The sequence below is a fragment of the Diadema antillarum genome, unplaced genomic scaffold (assembly GCF_040938485.1).
Source record: "Diadema antillarum isolate AM-2024a unplaced genomic scaffold, OU_Dant_1.0 seq00001671_RagTag, whole genome shotgun sequence".
NCBI classification, from domain to species: Eukaryota; Metazoa; Echinodermata; class Echinoidea; order Diadematoida; family Diadematidae; genus Diadema; species Diadema antillarum.
Window position 1 is genome coordinate 48,827 of NW_027272368.1, and position 21,483 is coordinate 70,309.

A 21,483-nucleotide genomic window follows, 5' to 3' on the forward strand; every position below is an offset into this window, starting at 1 on the left:
CTCTGTACAATTGTATGCATTGCTTTTGTCACGTAAGAAAGTGAGATTTATGTTTGTATATTGTGGAAAAAACGAATAAATATGAACTTGAACTTGAACTTGAACTTGAACTTGAGCTTGAACTGCCTGGAAGTACCACGTTGTAAGCCTTTGTCCTAAATTGTCAAGAAACGTATAGGTGTTTTATCCAAATTAAAGGGGATGGCTAGTAACTGATCAGTGGGTGTCAGTGGGAATGCTGGGGGATGATTGTTCCAATCCTTGTGGGATTCATTTAAGAGTGCATTATATATCTATTGTTGTGTGAAAATTATTTGCTTCAAAATGGTCTCATATTCAAGTAATGTGCAGTTTAACGGGCCGTTAACGGTCGCCTCGTCACTGTACAGGCATGCTAACCTGGAAACAGTAAACAATAAATGAATTAATATGATATGTCTGTATGGCATGTTTTTATATTTGTTTCATCGCGATCAAAGAAATGAGTGTGTTATATATCAGCATAATTATACAATATATATCCGCACAGAGTTTCAAATTCCTGTGTATATAGCAGGGCTTATGTATCTATGCGAACATTTACATATATATATATATATATATACATATATATATATATATATATATATATATATATATATATATTTCTTTCAATATATATGCAACCAACAATGCGGCACCGCGCACGTTCGGTACCCAGGGAACTATCTCTCACATTATATATATATATATATATATATATATATATATATATATATATATATATTGATCTATACGTATATTATATATACATATATGTGTGTGTTTGTGTGTCTGTGTGTGTAAGCCAGTGAGGTAGCGGCTTTAAAGGGATCTACAGTTTCGGTCGAGACGTAACTTCTGATTTGTAACATTTTTCTTTTTCTTTTTCTTTTTGGCGAGATGATGAGAAACTTTTTATGAAATATGAACGGGCATGTAATTTCAAGAGGAATTCAGCGTTCATTTGATGAAAATGGGTTTTTAAATGGCTGAGATATCCACAAAAGAGTGATCCTAATAAAAGGTGGGGCTAAGCTTTTTTATTTCGATCGCTTTGGGTGCCTCAGCCACACCAAAACCGATTTTCATCAAATAACTTTGAATTCCTCATAGAATAGTATCCTCTGTACTATTTCATAACTGGTTTCCTGGTATCTCAAAATAAGTTAAAGCCAAATTCTCATCTCCACTAATACTAAACTATCCATTTAAATCGAAATCCATCCCAATTTGTATTTGTATTCAGAAAAAGCAAAAGCAGCTGTTGACTGCAAAAAAAAAAAAAAAATTTGAACATATTTTCATCACCGGAAGACGTAATCATAAAGGAATAATCAAACAGCTCATATTTTTGATAACGTCTTGTTCTTTATTAAGTTCTGACAATTTCTACAAGCTTCCTGTATCCATGATATTCACGGCCTTTCTCTAAACCTTCTATGCTTTAGTATTTTTTCACAAAATGAAAGCCCTTTCAATCTTGACCTCGTGAAATATAATCTTGTAATTGCTACAAACAAGTACACGTATAAGAGAACACTGCCAATTTCAAAACAAGAAACACCAAAATGATACTGTAAGAATTGTGACATGACATTATGGAATAGAATCCCCAACCGCATTTTTCAGTTCCACCTATTTTGGATTCCAATACTCATGTATTGAAATACATTCACTAGAGTACGGTCTGTATTTAGTATTAAAATATGTGATGTCACAATTTTGCTAAGTTCTTTCTTGCATGGTTCTATGGCAAAAAATAAAGTTTACGATACTCCTACATTTTATATGTTGTTCCATACCAGTAACTGGTACGGACCTCGGCCGGAAAACGATACGCAGACAGAACGATTCAGATAAATATTCCAAATCTGTAAATATGAAACGATGACTGACAGGTAATCCTTCAAAATCCAAAAATAATGTGAGTTGCTGGTTGGCATTTAGAGAGTTGGTTTCACTCAACAAGGTTAATGACAATCATATTGTCCATCAGACACAAAATGGTGAGAAGGTGTGGCAGCTGGAAATTACTCACACCGATAAGAAAACGAGAGCAGTACAGAATGAGGATATTGTCGGCATCTTATACACTCGGCCGAAAGGCACTTGGTTTAAAAAAGAGAGTTGGATATTAATCAAGTACATAAAAGGCCTCATTAATCAGTAGGGGATGATGAATTCTTAGAAATGGAAATTTGTGACGCCATGTGTTAGTTTCTACAATCCCATATCGTACTATACACTTACAGTACATAATATATATGAAAATACCTACAACCGTGAGTTAAACAAATCAAGACAGGTGTGATGATTTGGAGATTTCTAATAAGTGCTAAGATTCTTGTCGCACCGAATATATAGGCTTGCATTTGCCGCTTTACGTTTAGTATAGGAAAAAAATATCGCATTTAGTTTATATTACAGAAAAAAAAAATATAGGACAACTCAACTCTTTCCCACAAAAGCAATACATCTATGTTAGCCGTTGACGAATGACAATCTAACATTGCAAATATGATAAGAGCTTTCTGGCAATTTCTAGACTGTCTGCTTTGGGTGTATTTATTCTTCATAAACTTTCCATTCGAAGACCAGTGGCAATGGCTTTAGAAGATTGCATTGAAGTCGTCCTTCTCTTTGCCTTCCGATACAACAGTTACAGGCAGGAGAGGATGCGACGTCTTCATCAGGTAGTTCTGAGAAAAAGAAACAGAAAATAGATAGTATCGAATATAAAAGCAATAAGGATAACCATTTCAAATGATGTCGTCCATGAGAACATCAGGCATGACGTCATACCACATGAACCAAGGTGACATTGCAGCAAAAGAATGTAAAATGTGCTCTAACAGCTGGTGTCTATCAAGAGCCCATCTTCGGTAGGCAGCGGGAGTTACACAGTTTGTTCAGTTGTCTCCGGCTTGTGCCAAAAGGGTGGGTTGGGTGGTGGCGCGTCGCGTTAATGGGAACACCACCATTCGTCCAAAGCCCCCCCCCCCCCCCCGGGTTTTTGCCGAAAGGGTGCGTTCGGAGCGTTGAGTCGCGTCGCGTTGACTGGAACCCCACCCTTCGTCCAAAGCCCCCCCCCCCCCCCCCCCCCCCCCCCCCGGTTTTGCCGAAAGGGTGCATTGGTACTTTTTCTCATGTAATATTAAAAGACGAGTTTTGAATTTATATGCAACCTTCAAACAACCATTTCAAAGAGGCTATCGTCCGGATCGGTTTACACTCTATTACCACTTGGTCTACAGCCAGTTGGTCTACAGCCAGTTGGTCTAATAGACTGTTTAATATCAGTTGGTCTAATAACCACTGTTGGGTCATCATTTCGTCCAATTACTGTTTGGTCTAATTGTTATTTGGTTTAATTACTATTTCGTCTACAGTCAATTCGTATAACCATTTGGTCTATTTTTGGTCTAACACCAATTTATATAATCAAATACCGATTTGGTCTATTATGGGTTGGTCTAATTCCATTTCGTCTAATCATCAATGGTCTAAAATAAAACCAAATTTGTCCAATATAAATTTGGTGTACACATCATTAATTTTGGTCCATTGCCCAGTTGGTCTACCCTCTGTCTATCATCATTGAGTCTACACCCATTTAGTCTAATAACCATTGATCTTATTGACATTTGGTCTAATAGCCAGCCTCCTGGTCTAATCAGGTACCATTTGGTCCAATCATCGTTTCGTCTATATGACCAACTGGGCTATTTTTTTTTTTTTTTTTTTTTTGGGGGGGGGGGGGGGGGGGCTTTTTCTACGACAACGGACTACTCTCTGACCCTGCATTGAGGGAGAAAACAGATGTTCATACACATGAAATAAGATTAGGGTAAAGTTTAGGGTCCCTCACCCCTCCCCATGGTGCCAGGCCAGCACCCCCAGCAGCTGGACTATATATAGATAAGCCACTGACTATCCACATGATCCATGCCCTGTAATGTAAAACATAAACGGATATTAGACCAAATGGATATTGGACCAAATGAACATTGGACGAACTAAATATTAGATCCGGACGATGGCCTCTTTGAAATGGTTGTTTGAAGGTTAAATATAAATTCAAAACTCGTCTTTTAATAGTACATGAGAAAAAGTACCAACGCACCCTTACGGCAAAACCGGGGGGGGGGGGGGGGGGGGCTCTGGACGAAGGGTGGGGTTCCAATCAACGCGACGACCCAACGCTCCCAACGCACCCTTTCGGCAAAACCGGGTTGGGGGGGGGGGGGGGGGGCTTTGGACGAAGGGTGGTGTTCCCACTAACGCGTCGCGCCACCACCCAACCAACCCTTTCGGCACAAGCCGTTGTCTCCCAGTCCCACGGATCTCTTTTCAGTTTAGGCAATGACATAGTGGGTGACGGCCGCCTGACATCCATTTATGATTCTCTTATGTCTCATTCCATGATGGCTTTCTGCTGAGAGAGGACTCCAAATCACATTTTCAAGAATTGTTTGATGAAAATATGTATCATAATCTGTTAATTTTTTTTTTCGGCTCTCACCTAGCTCCACCCCTAAAAAGAATAAATTATAATTTAAAAAAAATCTTGTCTTTCGTGATGACATCGATTGCAATGTCAGTGGAAATGAGCATAACAATACCTAATGGTAAGCACCTTTGAATCGAATGGAAATGGTTTCAGGCGTAATGTTTGGGTTTGTTTTTTCTTCATATAAACGCCGTGGCTGCCGTAGGCCGAATCGCATTTTTTTTTTTACAATCACAGCGTAACATTAAGAACTAGAAATGTCGCTACGGCGACTGGTATGCCTCCGCCATTAATAGGTCTATAGTACAATGGCTTGACAATGTGTGATGACAGTTTCACACAACTGGCAAAATATTAAAATGACAGGTTTGCCACAAATGTGCTGAATGTTCACTTTTCTAGAACTAGGTTCAATTGGATGAATGATTAAAATGTCAGAGTACAGGTATTTGGGGAGCTGATGATTTTTACTTGACTTTTGACCCTTTTATGAGTTTATGCATTGAGTAATTTTCAAGGTAAATTTAGAAAAAGTATAATTTCAGTATCAAATGGTAAAATAGTATTAGCTAAACCTGGCCTTTGACCTTTGACCTCACAGTTCCAAAGAGAATCACTGTTAGGTAGAAAATGCATAAATATGTAAGTTTCATGATGATACCTTGAGTTACTGTCGAGATATGGAGGAAAAAGTGCAATTAAGCACTTTCACTTGACCTTTGACCTTTGACCTTTTGGCAAGAAACTTCCCACAGAATACATATTGGGTAATACTAGTACATGCATACATCAAGTTAAAAAAATCCTTCAGGCATTGCACAAATATAAGGAAAGTAGTGATATTTTGAGGAGTTGACCTTGACCTTTGACCCCTGACCTTTGACCCATGACCCCTAACTTCCCTAGATAATCACTGCCCATTGGTACATGCATATATACTAAGTTCCATGAAGATACCTTGAACCATTTGCGAGGTATGGAGAAAAACATGAAATTTCAACCTTTTTTTCACAAAATGACCTGTGACCTTTGACCCCGTGACCCTAAAATCCAAACAAAGTATTATCCCCCAGGATATACCCTCATACCAAATTTGATGTAAAAACATCACATGGTTCTTGAGATATAGACAAAAACAAAACGGGACGGACGGACGGACGTACGGACGGACGTACGGACGACCCGAAAACATAATGCCTCCGGCCACTTCGTTGGCGGAGGCATAATTATTAAAGTGATAAGCATAAGAAAGTGTGATGTTTCATAAGACATTAGACAACAATACATTAAATGCGGTATTCTTTAAATGATTACAATTACAAAAAAAAAATACAATCCACATACTACAAAAATAATGAGTCAAATCTTGATCGATATCACTCTTCTATCTCTTTCTATTACCTGACCTGATAACTTTCTTTTCTTGAATAATAATAGTATATGTAATAGCATATCATTAATAATCATCTTCAGTCCAGTTTGTAGGCATATGCATAAAACACAATAATTCAATTAATTCGTTTTGCACCACAAAATACAAATGTCTATTGAAGTACATGATGTATATCCATAAAAATCGCTTTACTCTCTTTTAAGTGTTGCTCTGCAGCTCCTAGACCCCTGGAAGACGCATACCTGATGTTGCTGGCACACACGCACACCCGCACACACACATACGCATCTATGATGGAAACTGAGGACCTGTTTTAACCATAAGAATTTTACCGCATAACCGAGGACCTGTGTGTCAGTAGGACTCTTGTCAACAGAGGACTCATTCGTATATTACCATCCAACCGAGGACTTATTACAATAATGCTAATCGAGGACCTACAAACATGTACCCCTACATGCAAAAGCATGCAAAAAGACCGTTTGAAATGGTCTGCGTACCGAGGACGTCCTCGGTTCTCTGTGTGTCCTCGGTTTAAATGTAAAGTTCGTATGTGTGTCCTCGTTATACACCATGGGTAAGTGCACCCAAGTACAGCACACAAATGCACTCACAAAAATTCACACACGTCATGTACCCATTTTGCCCTACTTCCGTATATTCTAACGGGTCCTACCTAAGCTTGCACATATGCCTATAATACCAGATGTATAATGTATGTTTCATGACTTTTCTTCTACTTTTTCTGTATGAATGACAGATTTCATTTTTCCCTTATAATTTATCTTCTGTTGAAACGTGTTTTTGCCTTCTCTTCAGTCGTGTTCTCCTCACTTTAATTTCCGTAATATTATAGTTGCCTCTTTCAATCTCTCTTCTTCAACTTTTCTTGTGCTGATGTATGCACGTGTAATGTCATTATTCTCTGTCCGTGTTTTACTACAGATGCTCACAGCCTTCTTTCCTGGTAGGCCTTACTTGAATCATTGCAACATTACCAGTCTTAGGATTCCTTTAATGATAATTCTTTCACAATAATGTTCTTGATATTTCTGGAATACGATGGGGCAATGCCTCCAGTAGTGCACCCGCTGGCATGGCTAACATTTTTAATGATTTCTTTTCTCCAATTGGGACAAATCTTTCGCAAAACATCGCTTCATCTACTTAACGATTTAGTGAATTTTTAGATACATGTAACTCCAAAGTAATTATTTAGATCCCACATATAAGGAAGAAATCATTTAGATTGTTGCTAATTTGAAAGAAGGAAAAAGCCTACGATATTACGGAATTGATAATTATCTCTAAAAAACAGAAAAAATATATACTTAATTCTTCACATAGTAGATCCTTTGGTACACTTTATAAACGTTTCTCTCACAATTGGCTTGTGCCAAATAATATGAAGATCGCAAAAGTTATTCCATTTTATAAGAAAGGGGAGAAGGACGATGTCAATAACCATAGACCTATATCTTCACTAACTTCAATTTCTATAATTTTTGAAAGAAAAATGTACATCGGAACAGTAAACCAACAGTCAATGATATAATATTATTTTCTAACTTTCAATTTGGATTCAGGTGTGAAAATCACAGCACTATGCACGCGCTACTTACCTTTGTTGAGAAAGTCACACATGCACTTGATACATGCTCACACACAACAGATATTTTATAGACTTCTCAAAAGTCTTTGACACAATCAACCAAAAAATACTTCTCACCAAATTGTCTCATCACGGTATATACGGAAAAACCTTTCAGTGGTTCACAAGTTATTTAACTAACAGACCTCAATACGGATATACACGCAAATGGCCTTGACTCCCGAATGTGGTGTCCCACAAGCTTGCTAGGCTCATTGTTATTCAAGTCTTACATCAATGATTTTCATACGACCTCGGACAAACTCTCATTTATATTACTTGCAGACAGCCGATTTTATAATTTTCTAATCACTTCCGACAAATGAATATTATATGGTATAATCTTGAAGTATACTGTAGTTCCTTATTCACTTCGTTATATGTAAGATTAGTGTAAAGACATAAAGTCGAGTTATTATGATATTCATTTCATCAATCTTTGCGCAATTTTTATTCGAACATTCCCGTGTCAGTACCAGTATGTACCGCTCATCTGTTACAAAAAGGGACGGCGAAAGGTGAATACCATCATAAAGACATTATTTCCTGAGAAAGTGGCTGGTCATTACGCAATGACAAAGGAATCGATTGTCTTCCTATCTGTGGGGCAGCTCTAGTTTGGCACATACTTCAAATATTTTTTTTTAGTTGCGACATCAAACAAAAGTTAAAACTAAATAAGATTGTTATGACTCCACTCCTGAACCTCCTTGGTTTCACATGAGTTTTCTTATATAGAGCCTTATAAAAAAAAACACCTACTGAATACGCCTATACATCAACGTTATGCTAAAACCATCAAGTCACGCTCATGGCAACACCAAAATTACGTCAATATCACAATCATGCCATCACGGTCAAACCATCACTGTAACATCATAATTGTGTCATCGCAATCAGGTTTCCCTACCATCGTAATTTTACCGTCCTCATGTAACCCTGTAAACCTTATCATTATGGTTTCCCCACCATCATATTCTCATGACATTATTGTTTCCTCATCATGTTACTAGGAGCACTTTGGTTTCTTCATGAAAATGTTTCTCTTATCATTACGATGTTCTCATCATTACGCTACCTTCATCATGATTGTTCCCTCGTCATCCTCAAAATTCCGGTACACCCACCGTCATATCATCCAACCATTAGGATTTTCTAACTATTTCATTCACGATGTTACCTTCAGCAGCATGCTACCGTCACTGTCATGTTACCCTCGCCACCATGTTTTCATCATCACGTTTCCGTCACCATATCATGGCCATTATCATCATCACTATCATGTCATCGTCATCATGTCAATATCAGCCATCATCAGTGACTTGTCTAACAGGTCTTACGTGTGCATAGGTCATGCAGTTCCTCCGTTCGTCAATGGAAGCACCTTTTCCAACCCACACGTACAAGTGTTTGCATGTGTCCACGATGAAGACATCCTGATCACAAGAAAAGTACGGAGAAAAAGAAAACTGCTGTTATGTTACTGCCTCTTAACGCACTGAAATTTGTCCTTAATTAATGGTGGTTTTCATGACTAACATTTCAGTCGTCACAGCGTCTTCGCAGTAATAATGTGTTCCGTGCAATCCAAATGTACAATATATATGGACGTCTATTGACGCCTTTTGGCTTGTACATAACCAAATCACTACCATGGAACTTTTTTTTATTTTTTTTTCTCCACCCTGTTAAGCCCCACCTCTTAAAAAATAATTCTCCAGAGCGATCACCTATATTCATATTCCAGCTGTAACATCAACCTCCTGTAGCACTTAAGCTGAACAATAGACACATTAATGTGTCTTACCACTCACTGCTGCGTCAAAAATTTGTCAAACGTTTGCATAAAAAGAACATGTGATGCTGTCATATGGCACATAACTGTATCTATTGTTCAACTTAAGTGTTACAGTAGAATGACGTCACAGCTGGAATATGAAGAAAGATGATCTGGAGGACTTTTTAGAAGTGGGGCTTAACAGGATGCAGAAAAAACTAAGAAAAGAAACATTATACATAGTAATGCGTATTTTCATGAAGTATTTAGTGATTTGGCTATGTACAGACCAAAAGACACCAATATAGGTTAATATACATTTGACTAAGTACACTGTAATGAGTAACAGATTGTCTTAATGACCTGACTAATAGTACGTTTAAATGGACCAGGACAGAAATGATTATTAATGAGTTACTTCGGTGGTTGACTGAGACTATGTCTGATTTCCAAGCACCCACATTATAATACCTTCATACACTTATTGTCCTCTCCTTACACAGCATGTAATCAAACATTGAACATTCTATACTCAAGGGAACAGCTAAATGCTCTGCAAAAATAGTGAGGTTAACTTGACAACATGAAGTGCCTCTTTCTGTTTTCGATGTGTGTATAGCATGCATATGCTGTAAGTGTATGCACGTGTGCGAGTCTGCGTGTAATTTAAGGGAAATATACTGCAGAACAGATATACATTTGATTTTGCCCCCTATATCCCTTGGTAATTCTACATGCCATATCAAATGAATTGAACATGAATACCTATAAACCATAAAATAATATGTCAGCAACAATACAACAAATGCACTAGAAAAACATTTATCTTAAAGCAGAAAACGAGCGGTCTTCGTCGGCAACTGCAGTATGCTAGAATGCAACTGCATTTTTTTTTTATTCTTCTGACTTGTCATTTTTCGTTCATCTCAAGATGAAACACGTTTGCGCTCTATTTGTAAATCAAATAATCTATCGTGTTACTGTAAACTATCATAGTAGCGTTATTCTTTCCATATTGCTATACCTATGAGGCTATGACAGGGCTCCACACTAACTTTTTTTTTTTGGTGGCCGAATGGGGCCACCAAAATCATCAATTTCAAATTTTTGGTGGCCCGAGGGAAGAATTTGGTGGCCCGAAAAAAAACCAATAAAAAACATTGAGTCACTGCATGCATTTATACATTTCCGGCGCAAAAAGTTACGAATTCATTGACATACTTTTAAAAAAATTTTGGTGACCTGAGGCGGGCCACCAAATTTGCCCTTTTTTGAAATTTGGTGGCCCGACTTTCATTTTTGGTGGCCCCGGGCCACCGGGCCACCGTTAGTGTCGAGCCCTGCCTATGACTTCCATATAAATGATTGAATAACCTCATTTAAACAGAATAATTACATGTCATTATGTTCACTTACTTCCCGGGGCACTAGGTGCAAATCAGATATTGAGTCCAATAGGTATCAGGAGGAGAGGAATAAAATCCCCCCCCCCCCTTTTGAAATTAGTGGCCAATTGCATTAGATTAAGTCCTGGGTGTTTATTAGTTTAACATGAGATCGTCATGATTTTGACTTACGTTGCTGTCAAGATCAGCTTTGCTCAGCTCATTTTCAGTCACAAGAGTGAACTCCATCTTGCCCCCTGCATCACTCAACCTGGCACGATTTAAACCACAAAGAAGCATTCTCTCACTTATTATGGTACACAATGTCAAAACGAAACAAAAAAAAATATCTCCTTTTACATCGAAAATCACATTTTGGACAGGCTGCAGTAAACCTGTGGGCTGTTAATTGCATATGGGGTGTTAATTCGAGAAGTCATTGTCCAGCTCCTTCAGTGTGGTTCTTAAAGCGTAAAGATGTAATGTGAAAAAAAAAGAGAGTTGTATCGACAAAGTGTACAAATGTGAGAGGGCTAAACAGCATTGCGAGACCGATTTGTTCTTTTCCCTATTGGGCGAGTAAGGGACGGGTTTTTTTTTTTCGTTTTTGTTTTGTTTTGTTGGTTTTTGTTTTTGTTTTGTTTTTGTTTTTTGCTTTTTGGGGGGTTGTTGTTTTTGTTGTTGTTTTCTCGATAAGGACATAACTCTTGCTGTCATTGAGCCAGATGAGGGCGCTGTCACATCGATGCCATTTGCTAACACACAACAATCGTTTAACAGACTTGAAAATTTGCAAAGACGTATGTCGTACAAAGCTTCCAGTAATGATCGTCCGTTGACAAAGTGTATATAAGTCACAGACTAATCAATGATAGCCGAATATAACAAGAATTTAATGCAAACCGTGATAAGGCAAACGCCAAGTTAATAATAATATTGCAATTTGTGATAGTGTTCTTTTATGTGAGTTCATTGACCTTGCCCGACAAAATTTGAAGTTGACTGGCATCTTTAGGTGATGTATAACTGTGGTGTGAATTTGGTGGTCATGGCAAAATATTATGTGTGCAGTGCTTATCAGGTGAAGTTCATTGACCATTTGACCTTTGAACTTGATGTATTTCACCCATATTCAACCTTTGTGTGAGTTTGGTGGTCATAGTTCAAATCTGCGGAAATTTATTGAGAGTACACCACAATACTGTGAGTACAGTAGTTATCAGGGCAAGTTCATTGACTTTTTGTCATTTGACCGTGTCGGAATTCTCTCATATGTCCTTGAATAAATATCACGGAACCTGAACCTGATATTCGAACTTGACCGGAATATTTACGTTATGTACCTGTGGTGTGAGTTTGATGGTCATAGCTGTGGTAAGCTATAGAAAGTACACCAAGTTGTTGACGACGACGACGACGACGACGGAAAGTGACACCTATGTCTCGCTTCTGCTACGCAGGCAATACAAAAATGGCAGTGAAACCAAAGTATATAAATTCATTTGTAACCCTCGCCCCAATTTGATATGAATGGTGAGGGCACTTCTTTATGTCAGCCACTTCCTTTCTTCTATCACTTTCTTCTACACGTGTTCTGTCCAACACGAAAGAAACACAATCTATCAGTACTGTTCTGCATGTAGGAATTCACTCCTTAAACTACTCATTTCTAGAGTCCTGACGATAATCTTCTTGCCTGTACATTGCCCTAGGACTGTTATCATCGACTTCGCTTTCCTGTTCGATGTCGACATCAGGCAGGAGACTGTTGAAAGGGTGGGTGGACGGGAAGTCGCCTTCGTCCAATGACTCGCTTTCTGCCTTCCCACGCTCGCTTTTCAGAGTAGCGATATGCTGGGTGGCCTGTTGTAATGCAAAACAAACAAACAATTTGATACAAAAGCTAATAAAAACAAAAACAAACACGGAGTAACAGTGACATGCTATTGCAAACTGTGGACATCTCTCGAATATGGGCTGCATACATCTTTCTTGGTATGTATGAAAAGTAGTCGTAACAAGAAGACCTTTGGCGTCTCGCGCACGTGCACCGGAGTATCGCAAGTTCAGTTGCACGCATTCATGCGGTTTTCAAGAAGGATGGAGGACGCAGGACAAACGACGGACGACGAATGACGGACGACGAACGACGCAATTCGAACGATGAGTGACAGCAATAGTTCATTTTTATAGTCTTTGGCTCAGGTGAGCTTTAAAGCATGACGGTATGATAAGATACATAGAAGCTAAAGCTATGGAGTACACGCTAGTTTTCCATCTTAAACATTGAATGGCGTACTAAAGTTCAAAGTTCACATATCTGTTTAGCTTGGGACTGACTCTATGTTTCAAAATAAACAAAGGAAAATGGCAGTAGAAAAGCTCAATAGATTGTGAAACCGTAACTCGTTACACGCAAGTGAAATTATTTACATTTCACGACGTTGCACACACCTTGAACTTCTCATCCTTGTTACAAGATGAACCAATCCAAAGGTAGAGCTTGAGCCCTGCATCCAGAATGAACACGTCATCCGACTTCAGCGACTTCTTAGAAAATGGAACCTGCAAAACACAATCACATGCAATGAAATAGCGCATGCTTCGCCTTTGGACAGCATATTTGAAGAAATCTGAATTCCATGGGAAGTCTTTTTTTTCAGATCAAGAGTAATGGATTACCGTGAACAGCTAAATTCATTCAAAAGAAAATCAAATGGAATGCAAATTCTTATTGACTTGTATTGATTTATGATACCCTCAACATCACTTATGTGGTACAACGAAAATCAAAGTAAAAGTTTTATATTTTTCTTCGAATTTCTAAGTAGATTGCGCCACAAAAACCTTCCAAACCAGAATCCTACTCCTGACCTCATCTGCCAATCCTTGCTATAAAGTACTCGTGTGATTAACAAATGACTTTGAAATGCACCGTTCCCTATACACTAAACATAACTCGCATATTTCCACGATATGTATACTTCTAGCCGCATTCACACGTACAAAATAGCGGGTATTCTATCAAACCGAGTGCCCTCCAAAACTCGATTTTTTTTTTCATCCGTTCAGACTCTCCAAATTAGCGGGTTTTTGCAACCGTTTACACACGTGTACACGTAACCCGCTAATTGCCGATCGATAAATTGGTAAAACGATTGTTCTTGTGCTTCACAGTGGCGTGGAGTGCATAGGCCTACTGTTGTGCTGTTCGCTTTGCATAATGAGATATAGAAACTCGAGTTTCTAAGCCCGACCGTTTACACGTACCGCCGAGTCAAAATTAATTAGCGCGTTAATTCAGAAATAACAGCAAGATTTCTTGGGCTTAGCATCGCGCTGCTGATCGCGCTAAAAAATATCGGGGGTTTTTTGTGTCCACAAGTGCAAAAAACTAGCAGGTTACGCAACCAGCTCACTTGGTTGCTATACGACGTTTTTTTTTTTTTTTGTTTTTTTTTTCGAATCACTGCAGATAACAACTCACTACCATTTCTCAAAAAAGTCAGTATTTACGGCTAATTATTAGAAGACGTCAACGCCATCGATACTTGAACATTCTTCACAGCACTACCTGCTGCTTGATTCATTCCAGCTGACCCACTTAGCTCTTTTGTCCATGTTGGAGTTGTCAAGTCATAAATATTATTATCTTGAAAGGCATATTTTGTTATCCACGTCCACCATCATTAATTTTCCACATCGGTATCGATAAGATGTCACTTTCTATGTTCCTTCTCTCCAGCCATACCTCTTTGACCTCAATGTGTTTCCTGTCGCCCGAGAAATGGAGGAGGCGAGACTGGTACTGTGTTGGAGTAACTCGCTTGAAGCCTGTGTCAGCCCCGCCTTTCATTATCCTTCACAATGGAGATAATAAAAACATTTCCTATGTTTACAAGTTATCTCAGTGGAACGTGAAACAAAGTCTACTTGTTCCCTAGCACTACCTGGCCAGGGCATAGTGCAATGCTATCATCGCTGTAGCACGCTGGTCAGCATCCACAGACATATTATAGAGTATTGGCATCAAAACAACATCCCAAGAGAATGTTTTGTTTCAAAAGTCAAGGGTAATATTGTCTTCATGATGATACTATTGTCTCTATCAATTTTGAGCATTATTCCGATGCAAAGCAATCGGGAAAATGAATGCTCATTTTCCCCTAACTCGTTAGTTCAGAATTTCAGTACTATGTCAGTTCTTTTATCATCTTATTACTACACTATTTTTCCTACACCGTAAATGTCCATCGGTGTAGTATCATGTCAGAGTAAGAATACCATCCATCCGTTTAATACTTCTGCATGTTTAATGTAGATAATAAATGTCACGCTAGTTAAATCAAAACAAGTTCTTTTTATGAGATATTGTGATTAAACAACATTTTGCCGTATTGGTTAGGAATGAAAAAAAAAACAAAAAACCTTCACTTTTAAGATCTGAAAATGGGAAATCACAGCGATACATCGAACATCTGTCTGTTTGACACACGCTCAATTCTATCACAAAAAAAAAGCCACAAGGTTGTTCTTCAGGATTCCTTATTTTGCCATTACAGTGAAAAACAAACTCTCGTATCACGTGACTAAAGCTAACATGCATGGAAGGAAAACAGAGTGGTTTTGGGTAAAGCTTACTCCGTGCATGGAAAGAAAACAGAGTGTTTATGGATAAAGCTTACTCCATGCATGGGAGGAAACCATGGGTCCCGTTTCATAAAGTTGTTCGTAAAGTTACGAACGACTTAAGAACGACTGGTGATCAGTTCTGATGTGCTATATACTTTTCAGAATTTCAATAATCCAGCATAAGAACTGATCGCCAGTCGTTCGTAACTTAACGAACAGATTTATGAAACATCCCCACAGTGGCTCTGGGTAAAGCTTACTCTCGTGATTCTGCACTTCTCTATGCTGGACGGGCTTGTCATCCAGCAGTGTGTCTAGCTCCACAGTCTTGTATGCTGCAGTGCCATATTCATCCTATATATACGTGAAGAAGAAGTTTTAGTTTTCAATTCGTGATGAATGAAAATATAGGATCTGGGATTAGTTCTGTTAAATCTTACGGTATCGCATAGTTGAAGGGTATCCAAATGGTGTACATGTGAAGAGCTCATTCCCTCAACAGGAAGATTGGTCGTAGAGTTTGAAACCAAAATTAATTAGCTTAAATGTTTCATTCATATAACGTGAAAATGGCCAACATACATCGACAACATAATTATCTTCTTCTAGTACTGGTTAGTTGAGGATAATCCTTTTAAAACAAAGAAAACACATTATTCAGCTATCTAGCACTGCTGAACAACAGAATGGAATTTCGACAGGAGCTCTCGTGCTTTGATTAGATGCACAAGAGAAGAATTTCGTACAAAAACAATTTTCTCTCCTTAATCTGCAACTCTGTCAATCTTTACAACATTTGAGTGTTTATTGGTGACTATGTCCGATTTCAGGGTTTAGAGGTGAAGATCTAAACTACCGAAAAGCATATGACAAGACTTCTTTGCAGCAAACTTGATAAACGTTTCCATGAGATGGCATCAATAATGGGAAAACGTTGAGACGACATCGAATTTGATTGTCCTGGGAACATGCGACAAGAGCTAAAGTAAAGACAAGATTTCCGAGTATCACAAGTTCACCTTCCATGCATTCTTGCAGACTCTTAAATGAGAACATTGGAAACTAATATGGTGGGGGTAGCTTTGAGAAAGGGGGCATGGTGTCCATTTACATATTCCATCACACTGGTAAAGATACCTGCCAAGTACACTGTACTTTATAGAACGTTGGATTATGCAGCTTGGGAAAAAAGACTTAAAGCCCTATCACTTTTGATTAAAACTAGAGAAAAATATTATTTGATATTCATTAATTTAGGAGGTTGGGATCCTCTGGGGCCCCAATGGAAAGCATGGTGCCCATTCAAACACTTTGAGATCTTATCCCTATGGGAATGCTACTTGACAAGTTTGGTGAAAATCCATTGTGTTGTTTTCAGCAAAAAGATGAAAATTTAGGCCAACATTTGGACCCCCCTCCCCCATCCCATCCCGCTTCCTTGGGTCCCAAGGGGGTGGGGTGGGGGGGGGGGAGGGCACCCCTGATTCTCCCATGAACAAACTTGAAACAACAGTCATCAATATACTGACTCATTGTATTAACTTAGCTCAATCCCTTCCAGTTCTAGAGAAAATCTGTAAAGATTCCTTACAGGAGGGGGGGGGGGGGGGATCCCTGGGGCCCCAGGTGGGGCATGGTGCCCATTTGATGGAATTGAGATTCTATCCATCTAGGGATGCTACCTGCCAAGTTTGGTGAAAATCAGTGATAGGGTTTTCAAGAAAAAGATTAAAATTTACAATTTTGGTCCAAATTTAGGCCCCCTGGGGCCCTCCAGGTGGGGCATGGTGCCCATTTGATGGGATTGAGATTCTTTCCCCCTAGGGATGCTACCTGCCAACTTTGGTGAAAATTCATAATGGCATTTTCAAGAAAAAGATGAAAATGTACAATTTGGGCCCCATTAGGACCCCTCCCCTGGGTCCCAAGGGGGGCACCCCTGATTCCGCCATGAACAATTAGTCCATGGGCCAGGCCAGATATTGGTACCACCTGAGGTGGCAAAACCTTTTTGGTGTCATTTTGTTTGTAGGGCATAGATATGCTTATCAAGCTATGATAGCATTTCCAAATGAGTAGCTTAGTCATAATAAATGAATTTTTAACCAATTTGGTCTCGTTGTTATATCCCTATACTTCTAGATCGAGACTAACCGCTATACAAAGAAGAGCACTGTCTTCTGTATGTTCACAGGTGTTCTGGTGTAAACGCGGTGAGCTTAGTCTTTATTCAAGGCAGCGAAGGGAATATCCAAAGGTTATGATGTCCACAGCGCTTAGTCCTTATTGAAGACGGCGAAGGTAATATCCAAAGCTTATGATACCATGTATTTCCCTTAAATCTAAAAACAACAACAAAAAAGCAATTCCTCGTGAATTTTACCGTATATTTAAATTATTTATCATTTTCCGGTGAAAACGCTACGGTGAAAACGCTAATACCACGCCAATGTCGCTTTATTTCCATCCAACAATGAAATATAATGCAAAAAAACAATGTACCGGTACACTAAAATACATCACAATAAATAATATTGTAAATGAACAGAGTGATTTTTGTTTAAAACTGATGTATTTGTTGAGAGGGTAGTATAAAAACAGTATAGATAATCTCTTTTATTAGGAACTTTAGATATGATAACGGTACATTGTTCTAGATAAAGACACCGCGTGACAGCTGTGGACATCATAACCCTTTGGATATTCCCTTCGCTGCCTTGAATAAAGACTAAGCGCACCGCGTTTACAACAGAACATCTGTGGACATACAGAAGACAGTGCTCTTCTTTGTATAGCGGTTAGTTTTGATTCAGAAGTATAGGGATAAAAAAAAAACGAGACCAAATTGGTTAAAAATTCATTTATTATGACTAAGCTACTCATTTGGAAATGCTATCATAGCTTGATAAACATATCAACGTCCGACAAACAAAATGACACCAAAAAGGTTTTGCCACCTCAGGTGGTACCAATAACCCATTTTCGGGTCTTGGCCCATGGACTAAAACTTGAAACTACAGTCATCAATGTACTAATTAACTTAGCTCTATCACTTCTGGTTCTAGAGAAGAAGATTTTTTAAGATTCCTTAATTTGGGTGGGGGGCCTTTGGGCCCCCCCCCCCCCCAGGTGGGGTATGGTGCCCACTTGAACAAATTGAGATCCTATCCCCCAAGGGATGCTACCTGCCAAGTTTGGTGAAAATCGGTCAAGGGGTTCTCAAGAAGAAGATGAAAATGTAAAAGTTTACCAACGACGGACAACGCACGATGGACGCCGGACGAAGAGCGATTGCAGTAGCTCACTTGAACCCAACCTTCGGCTCAGGTGAGCTAACAAATAATTAACAAATAATTTATGAGTAAAGAGATGAGAGTCCTTGAAACTAACCTGAGTGGACTCTTTCCCAATCCAAAAATGGACGTCGTACTCCAAATCTTCCTCGCCAGGGTTTTTCTGCAATAATCAAAGACGAAAATACAAGGTCGAAGGACACAATAACGATTATTAAACGTATAGTAAAGACAAATCTTTAATCGAAGACTGAGCTTTGCAATCACATTATTTGATAGGTATGGAAGGGAGTCTTTGAAAAGTTGTGGAATAAGTCTTCTGGCCACGTCTACTCGTTTTCTTTGGGCCAGATCAAGTGCAAAATACGAAAAAACAGATCAGGTTCTTGATGTTCATCGTGAAGTTCTCACAATTATTTATTTCTATTATCATCTCTCTTTTTTTGCATGGAGGTGACCTCTAGGTTGACCCTTTAGGGCATGCATGATTGCAGAACTCCCTTACGTAGGCATGTGAGCAACAGTACTCTTTTCCTTTACAGAAATTTACATAATACTAGTATAACAGAGATGATGACTTATGAGAATCGCTCTGTTTTGGATATCTCAGCCATTTCAAAACCAATTTTTCATCATATAAACGTTGAATTCCTCATGAAATTACAAGCTCTTTCTGACTCAAAATTTGTTAGAAACCTGAAATTAGGTCTCAGTCAAAACGATACGATCCCTTTAGAGATCTTCAAAATGACAAAGTGGTGACAAGGGTAAATTTCACTTACTTACCATGTTTCTGATATGAGTCGACGTCTGCAGATCTTTTCACACATTAAATGAATATAAATCTCCGCTGTTAAAGATAAACATGAATCTAGTGGCATTTTGATCACTTTCTATCTCCATGCATTACACACATTCATCGCTTCTTGCTCTCATGACTTACGTATGTATTGAGAATGATGTACGAGTCACCGTTGAAGAACTTCCCGTACTCATCTTTGTCCCAATGTGTAACCTAGAACACAAACGTAAGATGGCAATGGCACCAAAGCGTGACTTTTTTTTTCTTTCTGTCTTCAAATTCTTACCGAGGGCAAATGTAATCCATCTTTTTTTCCCGTCAATTTACTCCGTGTGATATTTGTATTCTTATCTGCATACATGTATGCATCATAATAAATTGAATATTTAGTAGATGTTTTTTAAAGTAGTTAACCAAGCGGACCAACAGAACATATCAACGACAAAGCAAGAAATATTAAATCGCTGTTGAACAAACTGACGTTCCTTGGCTACTACACAATATGAAGGCAATTATATACGCTTTCTGGGCAATTTCAAAAGGTGATCTGATCTGTACGGCTTGCTATATAGTGTAGATTTTATAGACCCTTTCTTGGAATTTTCGTATGCACGTTTTCCTTTGGAAAATTAAGTGGTCACAGATCTCCTGAAGTAACGCAGATGGCGTGAATATCACAACCTTCACTCATGGAGGACACCCTGAGATGTCCTATAGGATATGATTCCAAGGTCTCACAGATACACGGGACTTTTAAACATTTTGTTTAAATTCTTTGGTTTGCGTTTTTCACGATTAAAGATGTAATGTTTAAATACAAGATTGAATTGATAATATGGTTCATCGTGCTTTGCTGCTGTTATTGTTGTTTTTGTTTCTAGATTTTTCTATTTTCAAGTATTTCTGACAGCTGGTTCGATTGAAAAAGCAAACAAACAAAAGAAATACATCAGTCAAACCATAAGTTACCTTGAACTTCACGATGCGCCAGATTTGCAGCCCCACGCTCTGGCCCGCCCCCTTCCATGCTGGTTCCGACTCGGCTGACTCTTTTTTCACCTTCTTTTCCGTGTCCGAGCCGAAAAGGGCAAGGTTCGAATCCTTCCAATCGTACTTCTTGGCCTTTTGCATAGTTGAATTTAGTCACTCGACCTATTTGAACCAAAAGCTGAAAAGAGAATCGTGGGCAAGAGATAAAATACCGTCGTACTAATGTAATTCGGGTCCCCCCGCCCCCCTTACTGTTTTTAGGGCAGTTACATCACAGGAAGCCTTTAAAAATGGAGGAAATCCAAACCTTTCCAACGAGAATGTGAAACAAAACAGGTACTAAGTCTACACGTGGATAAGATTTTGAACAAACGAGCCAAAACAGACAATCAATAATTACAGCTATGTGCATATTTTACTTGCTTATGGCTCTCTATGTTGGTCCTTAATTGCCCCGAACGAAACAAAAGAATTTATATACTTAGGAACAATCCATCTTAAATTCAAGTTGCCTGATTGGGCCACCATTTACGTAGGATAATCGCCGTATCGGGCCACCGTACAACCGCTTATACGTCGAACCCTATCACGGTAGACAAGTTGCAATTGTCAGGGGTTATTTTTTTCTTCTCCTTCTTCTTTTTCCTTTTTCACACTATATACCGGTGCAGACGGTCACTCATACTGATGGTACTTGAAACATTATAGAGTGCTGAAATGCTGAAACTACTCCTACCCAGCCAATAAACACGATTAAGATATAGGCTATGCTGTAATGTATGCCTGCATACTACACGCACAAACCCACGATGTTATCATATCGCCACATACTCTAATGACTGGAAAGAAGTCAAGAAAGTTGTCAAGCATCTGTGGTACAGTACTCTCCGCATAATCGGGTTAACAGAAAAACACATCTCATTCACAACTGACACACACAATGTGTATGTACATGCATTTTACACTGCACCAAACACCTACACTGTATGCCTAACAAGCGTGCTTGCACTGCACATTGTACATACCTTC

General features: G+C 38.8%; 1 protein-coding gene across 1 annotated transcript in view; it reads right to left on the minus strand.

Moving 5' to 3' along the window:
* Positions 1–1,369: 1,369 nt before the first annotated feature.
* Positions 1,370–21,483, minus strand: part of LOC139711570 (gelsolin-like protein 2) — a 32,354-nt gene continuing 12,240 nt past the window's right edge. The window contains exons 2-11 of the mRNA XM_071623447.1: positions 20,434–20,632; positions 19,606–19,677; positions 18,760–18,825; positions 15,614–15,723; positions 14,489–14,597; positions 13,192–13,302; positions 12,434–12,600; positions 10,930–11,008; positions 8,916–9,011; positions 1,370–2,720 (exon numbers count right to left, since the gene is read on the minus strand). Coding sequence (XP_071479548.1) covers positions 2,631–2,720; positions 8,916–9,011; positions 10,930–11,008; positions 12,434–12,600; positions 13,192–13,302; positions 14,489–14,597; positions 15,614–15,723; positions 18,760–18,825; positions 19,606–19,677; positions 20,434–20,595 — 1,062 coding nt within the window. The 5' untranslated portion in view covers positions 20,596–20,632 and the 3' untranslated portion in view covers positions 1,370–2,630. The remainder of the gene's footprint in view (positions 2,721–8,915; positions 9,012–10,929; positions 11,009–12,433; positions 12,601–13,191; positions 13,303–14,488; positions 14,598–15,613; positions 15,724–18,759; positions 18,826–19,605; positions 19,678–20,433; positions 20,633–21,483) is intronic.